This window comes from Tachypleus tridentatus, chromosome 2 (genome assembly GCF_004210375.1).
Source record: "Tachypleus tridentatus isolate NWPU-2018 chromosome 2, ASM421037v1, whole genome shotgun sequence".
NCBI lineage: Eukaryota > Metazoa > Arthropoda > Merostomata > Xiphosura > Limulidae > Tachypleus > Tachypleus tridentatus.
The window spans coordinates 140,933,555-140,948,524 of NC_134826.1; the positions used below are offsets into that span (position 1 = coordinate 140,933,555).

The 14,970-nt window shown below is 34.8% G+C and overlaps 1 protein-coding gene across 6 annotated transcripts in view; it reads left to right on the top strand.

Moving 5' to 3' along the window:
• Nucleotides 1-7,584, top strand: part of sws (patatin like phospholipase domain containing sws) — a 102,429-nt gene extending 94,845 nt beyond the window's left edge. For 4 of the 6 annotated variants that reach the window (XM_076491406.1, XM_076491401.1, XM_076491403.1 and 1 more), the window contains 5 exons: nucleotides 1,557-1,661; nucleotides 2,765-2,855; nucleotides 3,086-3,180; nucleotides 4,640-4,708; nucleotides 5,286-7,584. In XM_076491406.1, coding sequence (XP_076347521.1) covers nucleotides 1,557-1,661; nucleotides 2,765-2,855; nucleotides 3,086-3,180; nucleotides 4,640-4,708; nucleotides 5,286-5,369 — 444 coding nt within the window. In that variant the 3' untranslated portion in view covers nucleotides 5,370-7,584. Of the gene's footprint in view, nucleotides 1-1,556; nucleotides 1,662-2,764; nucleotides 2,856-3,085; nucleotides 3,181-4,639; nucleotides 4,713-5,285 lie in introns of all 6 variants that reach the window. The other 2 variants (XM_076491405.1, XM_076491402.1) reach the window with 2 other exon arrangements.
• Nucleotides 7,585-14,970: the final 7,386 nt, after the last annotated feature.

Here is a 14,970-nt window from a genome sequence, read left to right on the forward strand (position 1 = left end):
GATCCCGTCGGTATTGGAGTGTTATAGGTACAAGTCGTCATCTCGGCGATCCCGTCGGTATCAGAGTGTTATAGGTACACGTCATCATCTTGGCGATCCTGTCGTTATTGGAGTGTTATAGGTACACGTCGTCATCTCGTCGATCCCGTCGGTATTGGAGTGTTATAGGTACACGTCGTCATTTCGGCGATCCCGTCGGTATCGGAGTGTTATAGGTACACGTCGTCATTTCGGCGATCCCGTCGGTATCGGAGTGTTATAGGTACACGTCGTCATTTCGGCGATCCCGTCGGTATCGGAGTGTTATAGGTACACGCCGTCATTTCGCGATCCCGCCGGTATCGGAGTGTTATAGGTACACGTCGTCATTTCGCGATCCCGTCGGTATCGGAGTGTTATAGGTACACGTCGTCATTTCGGCGATCCCGTCGGTATCGGAGTGTTATAGGTACACGTCGTCATTTCGGCGATCCCGTCGGTATCGGAGTGTTATAGGTACACGTCGTCATTTCGGCGATCCCGTCGGTATCGGAGTGTTATAGGTACACGTTGTCATCTTGGCGATCCTGTCGTTATTGGAGTGTTATAGGTACACGTCGTCATCTTGTCGATCCCGTCGGTATCGGAGTGTTATAGGTACACGTCATCATCTCGGCGATCCTGTCGTTATTGGAGTGTTGTTTATATGTATATTCATTATAATATTTTGTGCTTCATTATCTCTGAACACTCACGTCTGTGAAGTGGATGACATATTTAAAGGTCCAAAACATTAAACGTTTCTGCATTCAGAATATTCAAGATTACTAGTCATAAATGGCATTATTTTTTAAAATAAAACCATGTATGGAATATTCCAAAACAGTGATTCCTGTGGAAAGCATGTGGTATTTGACAGCCAAGTAATGTATTTCAGCTAAACAGACATCAACTGGTATCACCAGCTCTGTTTTTGTAGTCTTCATCATGTGAAATGGTTGGAAGTCCAGCATGTTTAGGATTGTTTTTACTAACTTTGTAAATCTACCGTAAGTCGCCACATAATACAAGAATAATACACTGTTGCATACGTAAGCTAGTTAATATGTATGAAAGTGTGTTTTGAAATGTAACTTGTTTTTGACTTAACCATTTTTTACTGGATGTGTGCAACAGTATGTGTCCGATATACTGACCACAAAAATTGACCTTAGAACTCTAGAAATTTATAGAGAAACTGAAAAGGTACACAAAATATTTGTGCAAATGTAATAACGTGTTTAATATTATGATAAATACAAAGTTGAATACTCTTATTCAAACTAGATGTGTAAACATTTTATTTAAAAAGGGCAGTTGTGTTAATATATTTTCAGGGGTGTTAATGTGGAATATCATGTACTGTATATAATGTTGTATTATTCACCTGTTAGATACTGGGGTTATGTATTACAGCGTTAATATTTCTGGTCCTTTAATGTACACTTATTTGATGACTTCTCTTATTTCATTATTTTGTATGCCTTATGACATACCTTTTTTTTTCTCTTTCTCTCTATGTGTGGATATTTGTACAGGAGGTTGGTTTTCAACATGGAAAGGCATTGTTTACAACTCTTAAACATGGCCACAAGTCACTCCACAGTTTCTTACATCATGAGAAAACAGAACATTATCACCAGGTAAGCTAGAGATTTCCTTAGAGAAAAAATAATCCTGTAATTGATGCAATACATTCTTGACCTTAAAAGCTATTTAAAAAAAACATAGACATCCAAAATCAAGTCTTGAAATAACAGAAAACAGGATAATAACTGCATTATTTCTTAATTTAAAAAGAAAATCATTTTTGTGAAGTGATTGAATTAAAATAGTACGTAAGAAAATCGGGTTCATTTCCTGAAGTTGTATGTTTTGAACCCAGAGTACTTTAAGTTTTATTGGGTAATATTTGAAGTGGCCAAACCAAGGTTTATCGTTTCTTGTATCTACTTTTAAAAACGAAGAAATCTGTTCATGGTTGTTTGGGAGTTTTTGTGACATAGGTTACGTGCTATTATCTGCTAAAGTGATGTATTTTATATCTTAATAAATCCAGGTATTTTAGGTAGTTAAATAGGAAGTTTGCAGAACCAAATATTCTGTATAATTTGATGAATCTATGTTCTGAAGTAAGTGAGCTATAAATTTTGATAAATCAGCCATTATCATTTTTGGACTATATATGTTATGTTTATAATGGAATCCACTCATTATTGTCAGGTGAGTTAGAACTACATTTACCAAGAACTGACATCTGATGTATATGGGGATACATAGAAAAGTGAAGTCGTGATAATAAGATGAAACAAGATTTTGTATAGCAATTAGGAAAAACACAGTAAATAGAACCAACTGTTTTTCTATTTACAGTGGTTTTCCACTGAAGTCAAACAGTGTCATAAAAATAGGTAAATTATAATTCATATATTTATCAAAGTAGATGAGTATTGTTTTTCTTTTATTGCCTTAGTTTCGATCTGAGTTTATATTGATTAATTTTAATCGTTATTTGTATTAGAATTTAAACAACACGCAGGAACGTTTTTTATTAAGTCAAAAATTCACTTCCCTGTTAAACTTACGGCTGTTTGTCATTTCTTAGTGAGGTGTTTCTTTTTACAGTAGTTACTTTATTATATAATCTTAGTTTCAGTCAATCTCTCATTGATAGATTTTTTTTTAACTTCTATTGAGCATGTTGTTCTAACAGTTCAGTTTTTGAGGATATTTTATTTTCTCATAGCAAAAGAAAAGTCTCCACCATGCATCTTTCACTGATCTCGCTGCAATGGTTTGCCAGATCCAAGAACCTAGACGTTCCTCTTTATATGATGGTATAAAGTTTGTATCTAAAGTTCCTAAAATAAACTGATTATGTATGTTAGTAACTGTTTAGATAAGTGATCGAAAGAAATATTTTGTTTTGTTTTTTTCAGGATTTTTGCCTCGTTTGTTGTAACTTTTGGATTCTGTTGTAAGAATTTTGGTTTGTAAAAGAACTTCTTGAAGTGTATATCAGGCTAAAACTAATCAGCAGTTGTAAAAGTAATAAACGTTATTTTAGCTCCACTGGAGGAAGCTGAGGAAGATGAAGCTGATGAAAGAGAAGCAGGCTATTCTTCTGAACCAGAAACTAACTTCCTTGGAGAACTTGACAAGGTAACTCTGTTTCAAGACAACTTTACTGTTATTGATGTTCATAATTTATTTCTATTTTTCTTTAAGTTGTATTTTTTTTTGGTGTTTCATACTCTTATTATGTGTTAAGATATTAGAAAACTAACCATGTGTAACATTTCATTCATCTGTTTATGTTATGCCATAGTGTATTTGTAGACAGTCTTTTTTGGCTTGGAATGTTAAAGTAACAAATAATTAATACTAATTTGGATAGTTTATCTATTACTCTTCATAAAATCAAACTTTCAGTGCACAGACAAACAACAATACCAGAATACTTCTGTTGCTAAGCAAAATAACATGAAAGTCATCGTTCAAATTGCATATCAGATAGTGTAAAATAAAATGTTTAGACATCAAAACTGGACAGCGTTTGTCGATTTCTTAATTTAGCATCTCTATTGATATACATTTTTGAAAACTGGGATTGGTTGTAAAGTATATTTTAAAAATTATATGTTGATCAGTCATATGGGTTTGTTGTTATTTAGATTGCTGTTGGCTGTGGTTTATTTAGACTTTTGTAAACATTTTTGCCATTTCTTCAACTTAGTATTTAAATTACACAATAAAAAAGTGTGTTAGGTTATCATAACTTTACCACACTTAATATTATCACTAAATAAAGTTTAGTCCCAATTAAACTACAGGAGAAACTGCATACAGGTTACAACTTATCTTTTTATCAAATGTAAGCTGCACATAAAAGTTTAGTTAATGTTAGTTTTAAGACAAATGAAACTAAATGTCAGTGTCTAGATTAGAATTATTTTGTATTAATTCTAAATGTACAGTTCTGATACATCAGTTTAATTCATGTTATTTGTTTGCTTCTTCTCACATTACTTAGCTGGAAGTATAATCAACAGTGGCTTAAGCCTGTAGTTCTGTATTTAAAGAAGTAGTTGGTTAGTTGGTTGATTTAGTGTTTTATGGCACAAAGCAGCTAGGCTATCTGTGCCAAACATTCGGTGAAAAGTTAAAGTAAATTTAGTAAAATTCATGGAAGGAAATTCGGGTAAAACAAAACAAAGTTTAAAAAACAAACATAAATAACATAAAACCAATGTTTACATCTAGTCTACAGCAGTAAGAGAAAACTACAGTAATACAAGTTGTAAAGGACTTTCTGTAGCATAATTGTAATTATCATAACTCACCAGGAAGACTAACAGGTAAGTACAAGAACCACCATCAGTCACCTGAAGTTGGTCTTTCCAGTCCTATTAAAAACATAATGTTGCAATAAAAATGCTAATGTGACTGCTAATGTTTGGTGGGTCTCTGCTAATATTTGCATAAAAACTGTACTTTTGTCTTGAATAATAGTATCTGTGTATCTCATGCTCTTTGTATTAAAATGATTTCTTAAAGCAACTACAATGTTGGTATTTAGATGCTGAGTTGCTTCTAATATAACTTTTTATTTGTTATTTAGAACCAGAAAGATTTAGAGTATTCTTCAGAACCAGAATTTGCTGGAAACCTGCCAGATGATGATGACCAAGTAGGTAACAGCTCAACCCTGATTTACTAAGGCAGATTTTGATAGAGATTTAAACAAATTCCAAAATATTTTTCTTGAAAAAAACTGTAACTTGTTTTAAAAAGTATACCATGTTCAAAAACTTGCATAACAGAACAATAGTTACTGAAAACATAAAATTATGTCATGTAATAAAGATCATACTCTGGTATATAAGGATTAATGAATTGTTAAACAAACCCTCAGATTTTAAAGGCAGAGGTAGTTTTTTTTCTTGTGAATATCTCTTCAAATGACCACTTGCAGTTTTTGATAAACGTTCATGTAAAAACTGTCATATGAGAATGAAAACAGAAGTTTCGTATTGTGATGTTATGGATAGCAGGTACAAATCAGAGCAATGGTGGTGCAGTGATCTCCTGAAGCTAATTATTGGCTTCACAAAAAAGATGCAACTCTTCATGTAGAAAAAAGTAGGAACAGTAACTTAATTTAACTACACTAACTTGAAAGTAGTTGTGTTAATTTGTTAAAGGTGTTGGAATACAAGCTTAGGAAATGTGTATAAGCCACATACAAGTTGTAATCTTTCCAACAGGACGACATGTCTCCCATACATTCTAGAAAGGTTGTATCTTCTTCCCATCCTGAATACTTGAAAGGAGAAACTGAAGAATTGTGATTTTAGGAGTGCTGGACTTTCTTGTATGGTATACTGAGTCATAAGTCCTACTTTGGGAAGGAAGAGGAATAAGTTTTTACCACTGGTCCTTCAGCTACCTGAAGGATAAAGTTGATTGACAGTTTAATTGATGTAGAAACAGCTATTAAAAGGAAATAATTCTAACAGTCTCCTTAGCTTCTTCAATGAGGATGATAGAGTACTGTAAAGTCAGTGAATTATGCTATGAAGCACAGATATATATATATATATATTAACATATAACAAGATTTTTTTTGTAATTTGGTTGTTCATAGGACATAAAGATTTAACCTTATTTTATATAGTTTTGATAATACTGCAGCTACAAATGTATGTTATTGTTTTAGATGTACACAGTAGAAACATGATTTCTTTTGTTAAGTCGTTAATCCCGTGGAGATACTTTTAAAGGAAAGTGTTGAATCTAAGATATTCCACAGTTTGTAAAAATAAAAGTTGAAGATGCTTTGTGATAGCAGTAGATGCTGGTGGTGTTAAAATGAAGAAACAATGCAATTATGAGACCTGTATTAGAATTATGTTTCCTTTTGTGAATATCGTCAGTACTTTAGTTTCAATTGTTTATTCGTGTGTAAAATTTGAATTAGATTCCTGTGTACTATATGTGTTTAAGTAATCACAGTTTTATAATGATGATTGTATTATTTTGTACGTGTTTCATTACAGTAGGAGGTCCCAAGTTGGAGACATTGATTGTTGATGTTTTTCTGTTTCTTCTTGTTGGTTTTATGACTGTTAATGAATTTAAACTAAAACTTCAGAAGGATGTTAGAGATTGTGAATAAGAAATACAAGAGTTATAGAGCTATGAGATGTGTGTAAGGTAGAGTGGTGTGGTCTCAAAGTTGAATAAAAACTATATTTCACACACAGAGAAAAACTGGAATTAATACGGTCTGGTACACGTTTTACAATTTTCATTAGAGTTTCTAAAAATTACTTATGGATTAAAATACCCTTCAGTATATAAGTTTTACTTTTTCATTAACTACAGTTCATGTTTACCGTGTTCACAATTAAATAATAGAACTTCATATTGATATTACTGATTAAATACCAAGTGGTGCTGGTATTGATATTACTGATTAAATACCAAGTGGTGCTGGTATTGATATTACTGATTAAATACCAAGTGGTGCTGGTATTGATATTACTGATTAAATACCAAGTGGTGTTGGTAAGATAGAAATATTCTATTCAAACATCTACGTTGTATCATGAAGAAAGAGTTTAATAATTAGCAAAACAATTTTTTAAAACTTGTCATGTACTGCAAAAAAACAATAGATGTGCCATTACACGTGTATATGATCATGTTGAATTTTGTACAAATATTATATGACATTGTAGCCGTTTGTCATTGCTAAAACTGTGGATTTGTTTCAATGTGTAACATACTTCGTTGGGGAATATTTATTCAGTTCCTCATTATATATTCCAATTTTAAATTCTGATTTTTTACAGTTAAAAGTACTATATTCTGGTTGAACTTGCACAGCTGTAACTTGTTTTAATGTATTTTTAGTTGAGCCATGTTTATTTATCTCAGCTTAATACTGTTATTTTTTTATAAAACTATGGTTTAAAATTTAATATAATTGTTAAACTGGTCTAACTTACAGTTCAATTACTGGAAATTTATGGAATTGTTGAACTGGCCTTTCTTGCTGTTTTAATTACAGAATAAAAAATGAGAATAAGGCCATGTATTACTTTGTCTCATCTTACTTTCATTGTTTTTTATCTTCTCCAAAATAACAATGCATTAATTCATGGAAGTAGCAAGTTATACTTCTTGTACTATAGTACTTTGCATAAACATTTGTTTTATTAATTTTTGTTTTGAAATTTGTGAGAAGCCAGTGATTGGAAGGCATTAGTCAGTTGGAATGTACGAGTTAATTGAACGTTTATCACTATACACTTTGACAAAGAGCCTCTTACTTCAACTACTTGTCTGTCTTGAATAATCCAGCGTACATTCACAGCAGAAAAACATTTGTTCACATAGGCCTCATTGTTTTAATATACTTTCCAGTTATTTGTTATCTCTGAAGTCTTCTATGGATGAAAAATGCCATAATTAATCAATGCAAATTTGTATGTATTGTGATTTGTATAATCAAACTTATTGATAGGTCATAAAAAATAAAACACAGTTTTTAATGTTTTGCCTTTGATTCATCATCTCCACTTTTTTACTGTTTTCAAGAACAATATGAAAATTTTAAACTTGGCAGCTCAGCATTATATATATTATATAAATTTAGAAGAAAGTTCATAATTTACAAGAACATGGATAAGACAAACTAACTTTGCTGTAAGCAAGTTCTCTTTCCAACCTCCTGGCCTGGCTTGTCCAGGTGGTTAAGGCACTCGACTCATAATCTGAGGGTTACAGGTTCAAATCCCCATCACACTAAACATGTTTGCCCTTTCAGCCATGAGGGCATTATAATGTGATAGTCAATCCCACTATTCATTGGTAAAATAATAACTCAAGAGTTAGCAGTGGGTGGTGATCACTAGCTGCCTTCCTTCTAGTCTCACACTGCTAAATTAGGAATGGCTAGCGCAGATAGTCCTCGTGCAGTTTTGCACAAATTTCAAAAGCAAACAAACAAAAACAATCCAACCTCCTAGTACCCAAGCACTTGTATTATAAGCATAATAAAAATTATGTTGGCTAACATTTTGAACTCAGCTTTCATCTTTACTGACATTTACTTAAAGGGAGAAAGAATGAAATTCGTAGGAGAAGACAATCGAAAAAACTTAAGATGGATAATTTTTAATCGCGTTTTCAATTTCAAATTGCCCATCAGTTTCTACTTCTGAATTAATTAATCTACTATTATATAAACGAAAAATTAGGGATTTAAAAACTATAGGTTTGCCATTTATAAATGCTGAAATGATTGCAAAAGTGACAAGGTAACATAATATTTAATGTTCACAAGAGACTTGTGCAACTTTATCCACTAAATTAGACACTAAAAAAAATCTCAAACCCAGCTCTCATCATTGAAATATTTATCAAGCTTTACCTTCAACACCCTTATATTAACTGAATCTATCACATTAGAAGGCAATGTATTTCAATGGCCAAACACTGTGATAATAGTAATAAAGCTGTCTTAGCTGAAGATGACTTACTGTACCGAAACTTGTATCTGTGTCCCCTTATTCTGCTATTTTTACCATTAAATATGAAAAAAAATGATACACCAACACTATCAATTCTTTTAACACCTCAGTCAGATCTCCTTTAACTTTTCTTTTTTCAAGAGAAAAATTAAGAGATCTTAACCACTCCTTGTACAACAACCCTTCCATCCCAGACATCATTCTAGTAGTTGTCCCCTGAACACTTTCCAACAATTCGGTGTCCATCCTAAGATAGCGAGTCCAAGGCTGAACACAATATTTCAAATGGGGCCTAACCAGTAACCGATACAATGAAATTATAACCTCTTTAGACTTGTATTCAATATTTCTATGGATACAACTTGAAACACTATTTGCACTGGCACTAGCAACAGAATATCACTCGGATGGCTTAAGAAACTTTGCGAGCCATTCTAGCTACTTATTTGCAACCAAACCCTTATGTATAAAGAATATGCCTGTTATGAATATTTCAGTACCTATTTAAAAAATGTGTCCACGCTTCATTAGTATCTCCAAGTAATTCAATTTTCAACAGATAATTCTTGTCTCATCTCTCTAAAACGCTTTTTTGTCTTTAATATGAAGCTAAATCTCATTATTTCTTAACTCCCTATGCAGTGAAACAGCAAATATGATTGAGAAACTATAACTTGAACCCAGACGTTTACAGTCTTAACCTATCGGTCATTTCTTCATTAGAATTTAACTATAAATGTAAAATAGCTTTCACACACACGCACTAAATAAATAAACCAAACTTTTAATAACAAGATACAGTGGTACCTCGGTTCTCGAACTTAATCTGCTCCAGAAGGCTGTTCGAAAACCGAATCAATTTTTCCCATAAGAAATACTGTAAGTTAAATTAATCCGTTACAGACCTCCAAAAATTACGCACCATGAAGCATTTTAAGTAAAAATATTGCTTATTTATACCTGTATAATAATACATGTCAACCACAAAACTATAAACACAATGAAAAAACAATAAATGAAAATTTACCTCTGCTGAGGAGATCTGGTGGCGTAAGTGAAAGGTGGTGAGGAACGTGGAGAGTAGGAGGGTTATTATTGTTTGGAAGGGGAGTCACCTTCCATAAAAACGTCAGGTAACTCTCCTGGGGTTCTTTCTATTTTCTGTCTCTTTGCACCACTACAACCTGCTTGAGACTCACTGGACCTATTTCTCACTAAAAACTTGTCTAATAAGGTTTGTTTCTACCTGCATTTAAAAGATGTTTCTGAAGTAAGATATGGTATTGTCATTGAAAAGGTTTATGCTGCGGTTTGCTACAGCTTTGTCAGGGTGAAATTTTTCCACAAAACTTTGTAACTCTCCACATTTTCCACACATTTCCTTGATTAGTGAACTAGGAACATCCTTCCCTCTTCCTCATCTGAAGACACTTCCTCAGTTGCCTTTTGTTGCTGCTCCTTCTGAAGGTCTTGGAGTTCTTCCATGGTGAGCTCAGTGTTGTGGTCTTCCAACAACTCCACATCATCATGACTCACATTCAAGCCCATACACTTGTCTAGTGAGACAATATCCTCGACAACAGGCGCAGCCTCAAAGCCTTCAAAGTCTCTATCTGCTACTGAGTCTAGCCACAATTTCTTCCAGGCTGAGTTCATGGTCCTCAAAGACACTTCCCTCCAGGCTTTGTCTATGATTCTCAAGCAAAGGAAGATATTAAAGTGATTTTTCCGGAACTCTCTGAGGGTTAACTCTGTGTCAGAGGTCACTTCAAAGCACCTTTGAAACAGTGCTTTGGTGTAGAGTTTCTTAAAGTTCGATATGACCTGCTGGTCCATGGGCTGAATGAGAGGAGTCGTGTTAGGGGCAAGAGCTTCACCGTAATGAAACTGTATTCCTCCACCAACCCGTCCTCCAAGCCTGGTGGGTGAGCAGGTGCATTGTCCATCACAAGAAGGGCCTTGAGTGGCTACTGTTTTTTCCGTGAGGTAATTCTTCACACTTGGGGCAAACACTTCATGGACCCACTCCATAAAATATTGCCTGGTTACCCATACTTTACTATTAGCCTGTCACATGACATTTAGTTTACTTTTCAAGATATTATTTTTCTTAAAAACCCTCGGGTTCTAAGAATGGTACACAAGCAAAGGCTTAAGTTTTACCTTCCCACTTGCATTACTACATAACAATAGAGTTAGCTTGTCCTTCATTGGCTTGTATCCTAGCAGAGACTTCTCCTCCTCGGTGATGTAGGTCCTCTTTGGTATTTTTTTCCAAAAGAGGCCTTCTCATCACAGTTGAACACTTGTTGGAGAATAAAACCCTCAGCTTCTACATAGTCCTTAAATTCCCTAACAGATTTATCAGCAGCGTCTTTGTTAGAACTGGCACCCTCCCCATGTCTCACCACACTATGTATGCCACTTCTCTTCCTAAATTTTTCAAACCATCTTCTACTAGCCTTAAAAGCATCACTTGTGTCAGCACGCGTTCCAGGAATGTTTTTCAGGTGGTCAGCATGCAACTGCTTTGCTTTCTCACAAATGATGGTCTCAGAAATGGTGTCACCAGCTGTTTTTCGTTTACCCAAATCAACAACAGTTTTTCTACCTCTTCCATTGTTTGTGATCTTTGTTTTGTGAGCACTGTCACTCCTTTTGCAACATCAGCTCCTTTGATGACCTCTTTATTTTTCAGTATGGTGTAGACTGTAGACTTCGCCACACCAATCTGTGTAGCAAGGTCAGACACGCGAACACCACTGTCATACTTCGCTATGAGATCTTTTTTTTCACTTCTATTGTGGCTCTAACAACTTTTCTTTTTGGTTTGCTGCTTTCATTATCCTTCTTTGACCCCATGGTGGCTTATTTAATAAGAATATTTAGAAAAAACAACAAAAAACCGAGAACGTTCACAGCAGATTTTAGCTGGGGTGTGGACTGAGCGACAGGTGCGGGTTAAATGTTTTGGGCAAGCTTGGCGTGGGCCGAAAATGGTCGAAGGGTCGTTCGGGTTATTTCAGGGGTTTGGGCCAAGACAGCTTGGTTCGGGAACCGAGACATTTTTTTCTCAAACAATGTGTTCGAAAACCGAATTGTTTGAGAAGGGAAGTACCACTGTATATGGTATAATCCTAACCAGTTTCTTGTAGATGGTATTTAAAGGAACCGTTCGAGAACCGAGGTACCACTGTAGTTTAAAAGGGGGAGTGGGAATCGTCAAAAAGTAAACAAATTAGGCTGAGATAATGTCCACATTATTTTCTAAAGTTATAAATCCCTATTTTTACTTCATGCCTATACAGTAATTATTAAATTTAATGGAATTGAAATATGGATTTCTAGCGTGAGAAAATAATGTTTAATTATTTTAAATATCGTTTATTTTTAAGAGCTAGTAGTTTTCATATCTTCGTATTTTGATTCGACTTCTTTCTGTACGTTTTTATTCCCATTTTAAACTGATAATTTTCAATTATTTTGTTTCTTATGGTTTTGATGTCCGTTTATGAACAATAAGTTTTAAGCTACATATATATATATATATATATATGTGTGTGTGTATTTATATTATTTGTTGAGCCAGGTGTTTTTTGCTGTAGGCTTGTGAAACAAAATACTAATAATTATCATAAAATACGCACTGACAATTTCAGAGAAGTACGAATATTGGCCCGGCATGGCCAAGCGTGTTAAGGCGTGCGACCCGTAATCTGAGGGTCGCGGGTTCGCATCCCCGTCGCGTCAAACATGTTCGCCCTCCCAACCGTGGGGGCGTTATAATGTAACGGTCGATCCCACTATTCGTTGGTAAAAGAGTTGGCGGTGAGTGGTGATGACTAGCTGCCTTCCCTCTTGTCTTTCACTGCTAAATTAGGGACGGCTAGCACAGATAGCCCTCGAGTAGCTTTGTGCGAAATTTAAAAACAAACAAGCAAGTACGAATATTAGTCGAATGAAACTGCCACACACAGAAAGGTAGAGAAACCTATTATGGTAACTGTTTAATGTCAGAAAACTTACTGAAATAGTCGTATAAAACCACATAAAGACAAAGTGCAATGGCGAAGTCGAGAAATGATTAAATCCAAAACGTGGCAGTTTCCAATTGATGTGTTATAAGTTGCACAAATTGGTTTACACCGCACAGTTATAAAAATATACAGTGTTTGCCCTCATAAAACAAGCGTTTCTAACTTGTATAAGGGTGTTTAATTAAATGGTTTCTACTTTTCTGGGCCCAGCATGTCCAGGTGGGTTAAGGCGTTCGACTCGTAATCCGATGGTCGCGGATTCGAATTCCCGTCGCACCAAACATGCTCGCCCTTTCAACCGTGGGGGCGTTATAATGTAATGATGAAAGAGTTGGCGATAGGTGGTGATGACTAGCTGCCTTTCCTCTAGTCTTACACTGCAAAATTAGGGACGGCTAGCGCAGATAGCCCTCGTGTAGCTTTCCGCGAAATTCAAAAACCAAACCAAACCATCTACTTTTCTGTGATGCTTGAATGTCTTCAAGGACTTTTGTTGGTAGTGAAGAAGAATTTGAAAACTTTTAGAGGGTGGAAATCAATTATGTCAAGATTCTACTTAAATATAACTTTAACGCCTTTGCAAGAGCGTGTTTTGTAATTGTACGTAGATTTTGGTGTTGAACCAAGTCGTTTTTCACTATTGGCTTCGGTTCTTGAATGGCTTTGAATAGAAAGTTGGCGAGTAGCCATGAAAAACGGATAAAGTATTTTCTTTCCTTTCAAGAATCATCGTAAAAATCGTCGTGGCCAGGTGGTCAAGGCACTCGACTCCTAATCTGAGGGTTCGAATCCCTGTCACACCAAACATGCTTGCCCTTTCAGCCGTGGAGACGATATAATGTTACGGTCAATCACGTGAAAGAGTAGCCCAAAAATTGGCGGTGGGTGGTAATGACTACCTGCCTTTCCTCTAATCTTACACCGATAACCCTCCTGTAGCTTTGCGCGAAATTGAAACCAAAACAAACCAAAATATATTGTGTACCACTCTCGTAGTTCACGATACACAATAAATGCTTAAAGTAAAATTGCCCCCAGATTAAAAACATAACAATGATATTTCTTAATAGCTGAGCCACCCAGCGGCATGACTCCGGACTTGCAATGCCAGTAACTGGGTTGCGATAGCTAGTTTATTGTGTAGTTTTGTGCTTAATTACAAACAAAACTCAACAATTAATAAAACTACAAAATCTAGTACAAATAATACAGTGTAGTCATGAAATAAGTGTTCTGTCAAATTATTTTCATTAAGAAAAACTTCCCGACGAATTAAGTCATGATATAAATATTCACATATATTAAATAAAGTTACATCTACTCTTTCTGCAATTAAAACAAAGGATAACTGACTTGAAGATTTTACTGATAAAAAGTGCAATTTTTGTGAACCAAACATGTTCAGAAACCATTATTAACATATTTTGGTTGGTTTGAATTTCGCGCAAAGCTACACGAGGGCCATCTGCGCTAACCGTCCTTAATTTAGCAGTGTAAAACTAAAGGGAAGGCAGCTAGTCATCACCACCCACCGCCAACTATTCGACTACTCGTTTACCAACAAATAGTGGGATTGACCATAACATTACAACGCCCCCACGGCTGAAAGGGCGAGCATGTTTGTTGAGACGGGGATTCGAATCCGCGACCCTCGGATTACGAGTCGAGTACCTTAATCACTTGGACATCCTGGGACCTACCATATTTTATATATTTTATAATATTTAAAATATACTTTAACTTATTCATCTTGAATCAATTTTTTTTATTTACGAAATTTGCTAACATATTACAGTACTGTGTTTAACTGCGTGTTCGTTTTTGATATATTTTCTACTTGAAAGCTAACATTTTATTAATTTTTGTTGTTGTTCCTGGGACTGCTTGCAATGACAATCAAGTGTTATTCCAAGAAAGTTAAACGGTTAACCATAACACTTGATATACAAATTAAATCTGGACAATGTTTTCACATTCTTACAGCTAATTTCGTCAGATGTGGTCTTTCTAATTGATAGATTGCGTAAAATAACCTCACGAAAATAACTATAAAAGTGCAAAAATATCATTTGTATCTAGCCACGGTTCCAAAATGTTGATTACTTTTTGCAGTAATCGAACGTTAATCATGAATCTCTCACTTACAGTCCGAGTATGCTAATCACAAGAACATAGGAGTAAAAGTACATAAAGACGTTATAATAAGTCATCCACACACACTAATACTACAGCTCATTAGGCCGACTTGGAGGTTTCAGATATAGAGCTATTTATATCATCAATTACTTAATCCACGCTTCACCCAGTTACTCCAGACTGGTGCTGAGATGATCAAAGTTTTTATTATGTATCCAGGTGTTACGATGTTAACAATA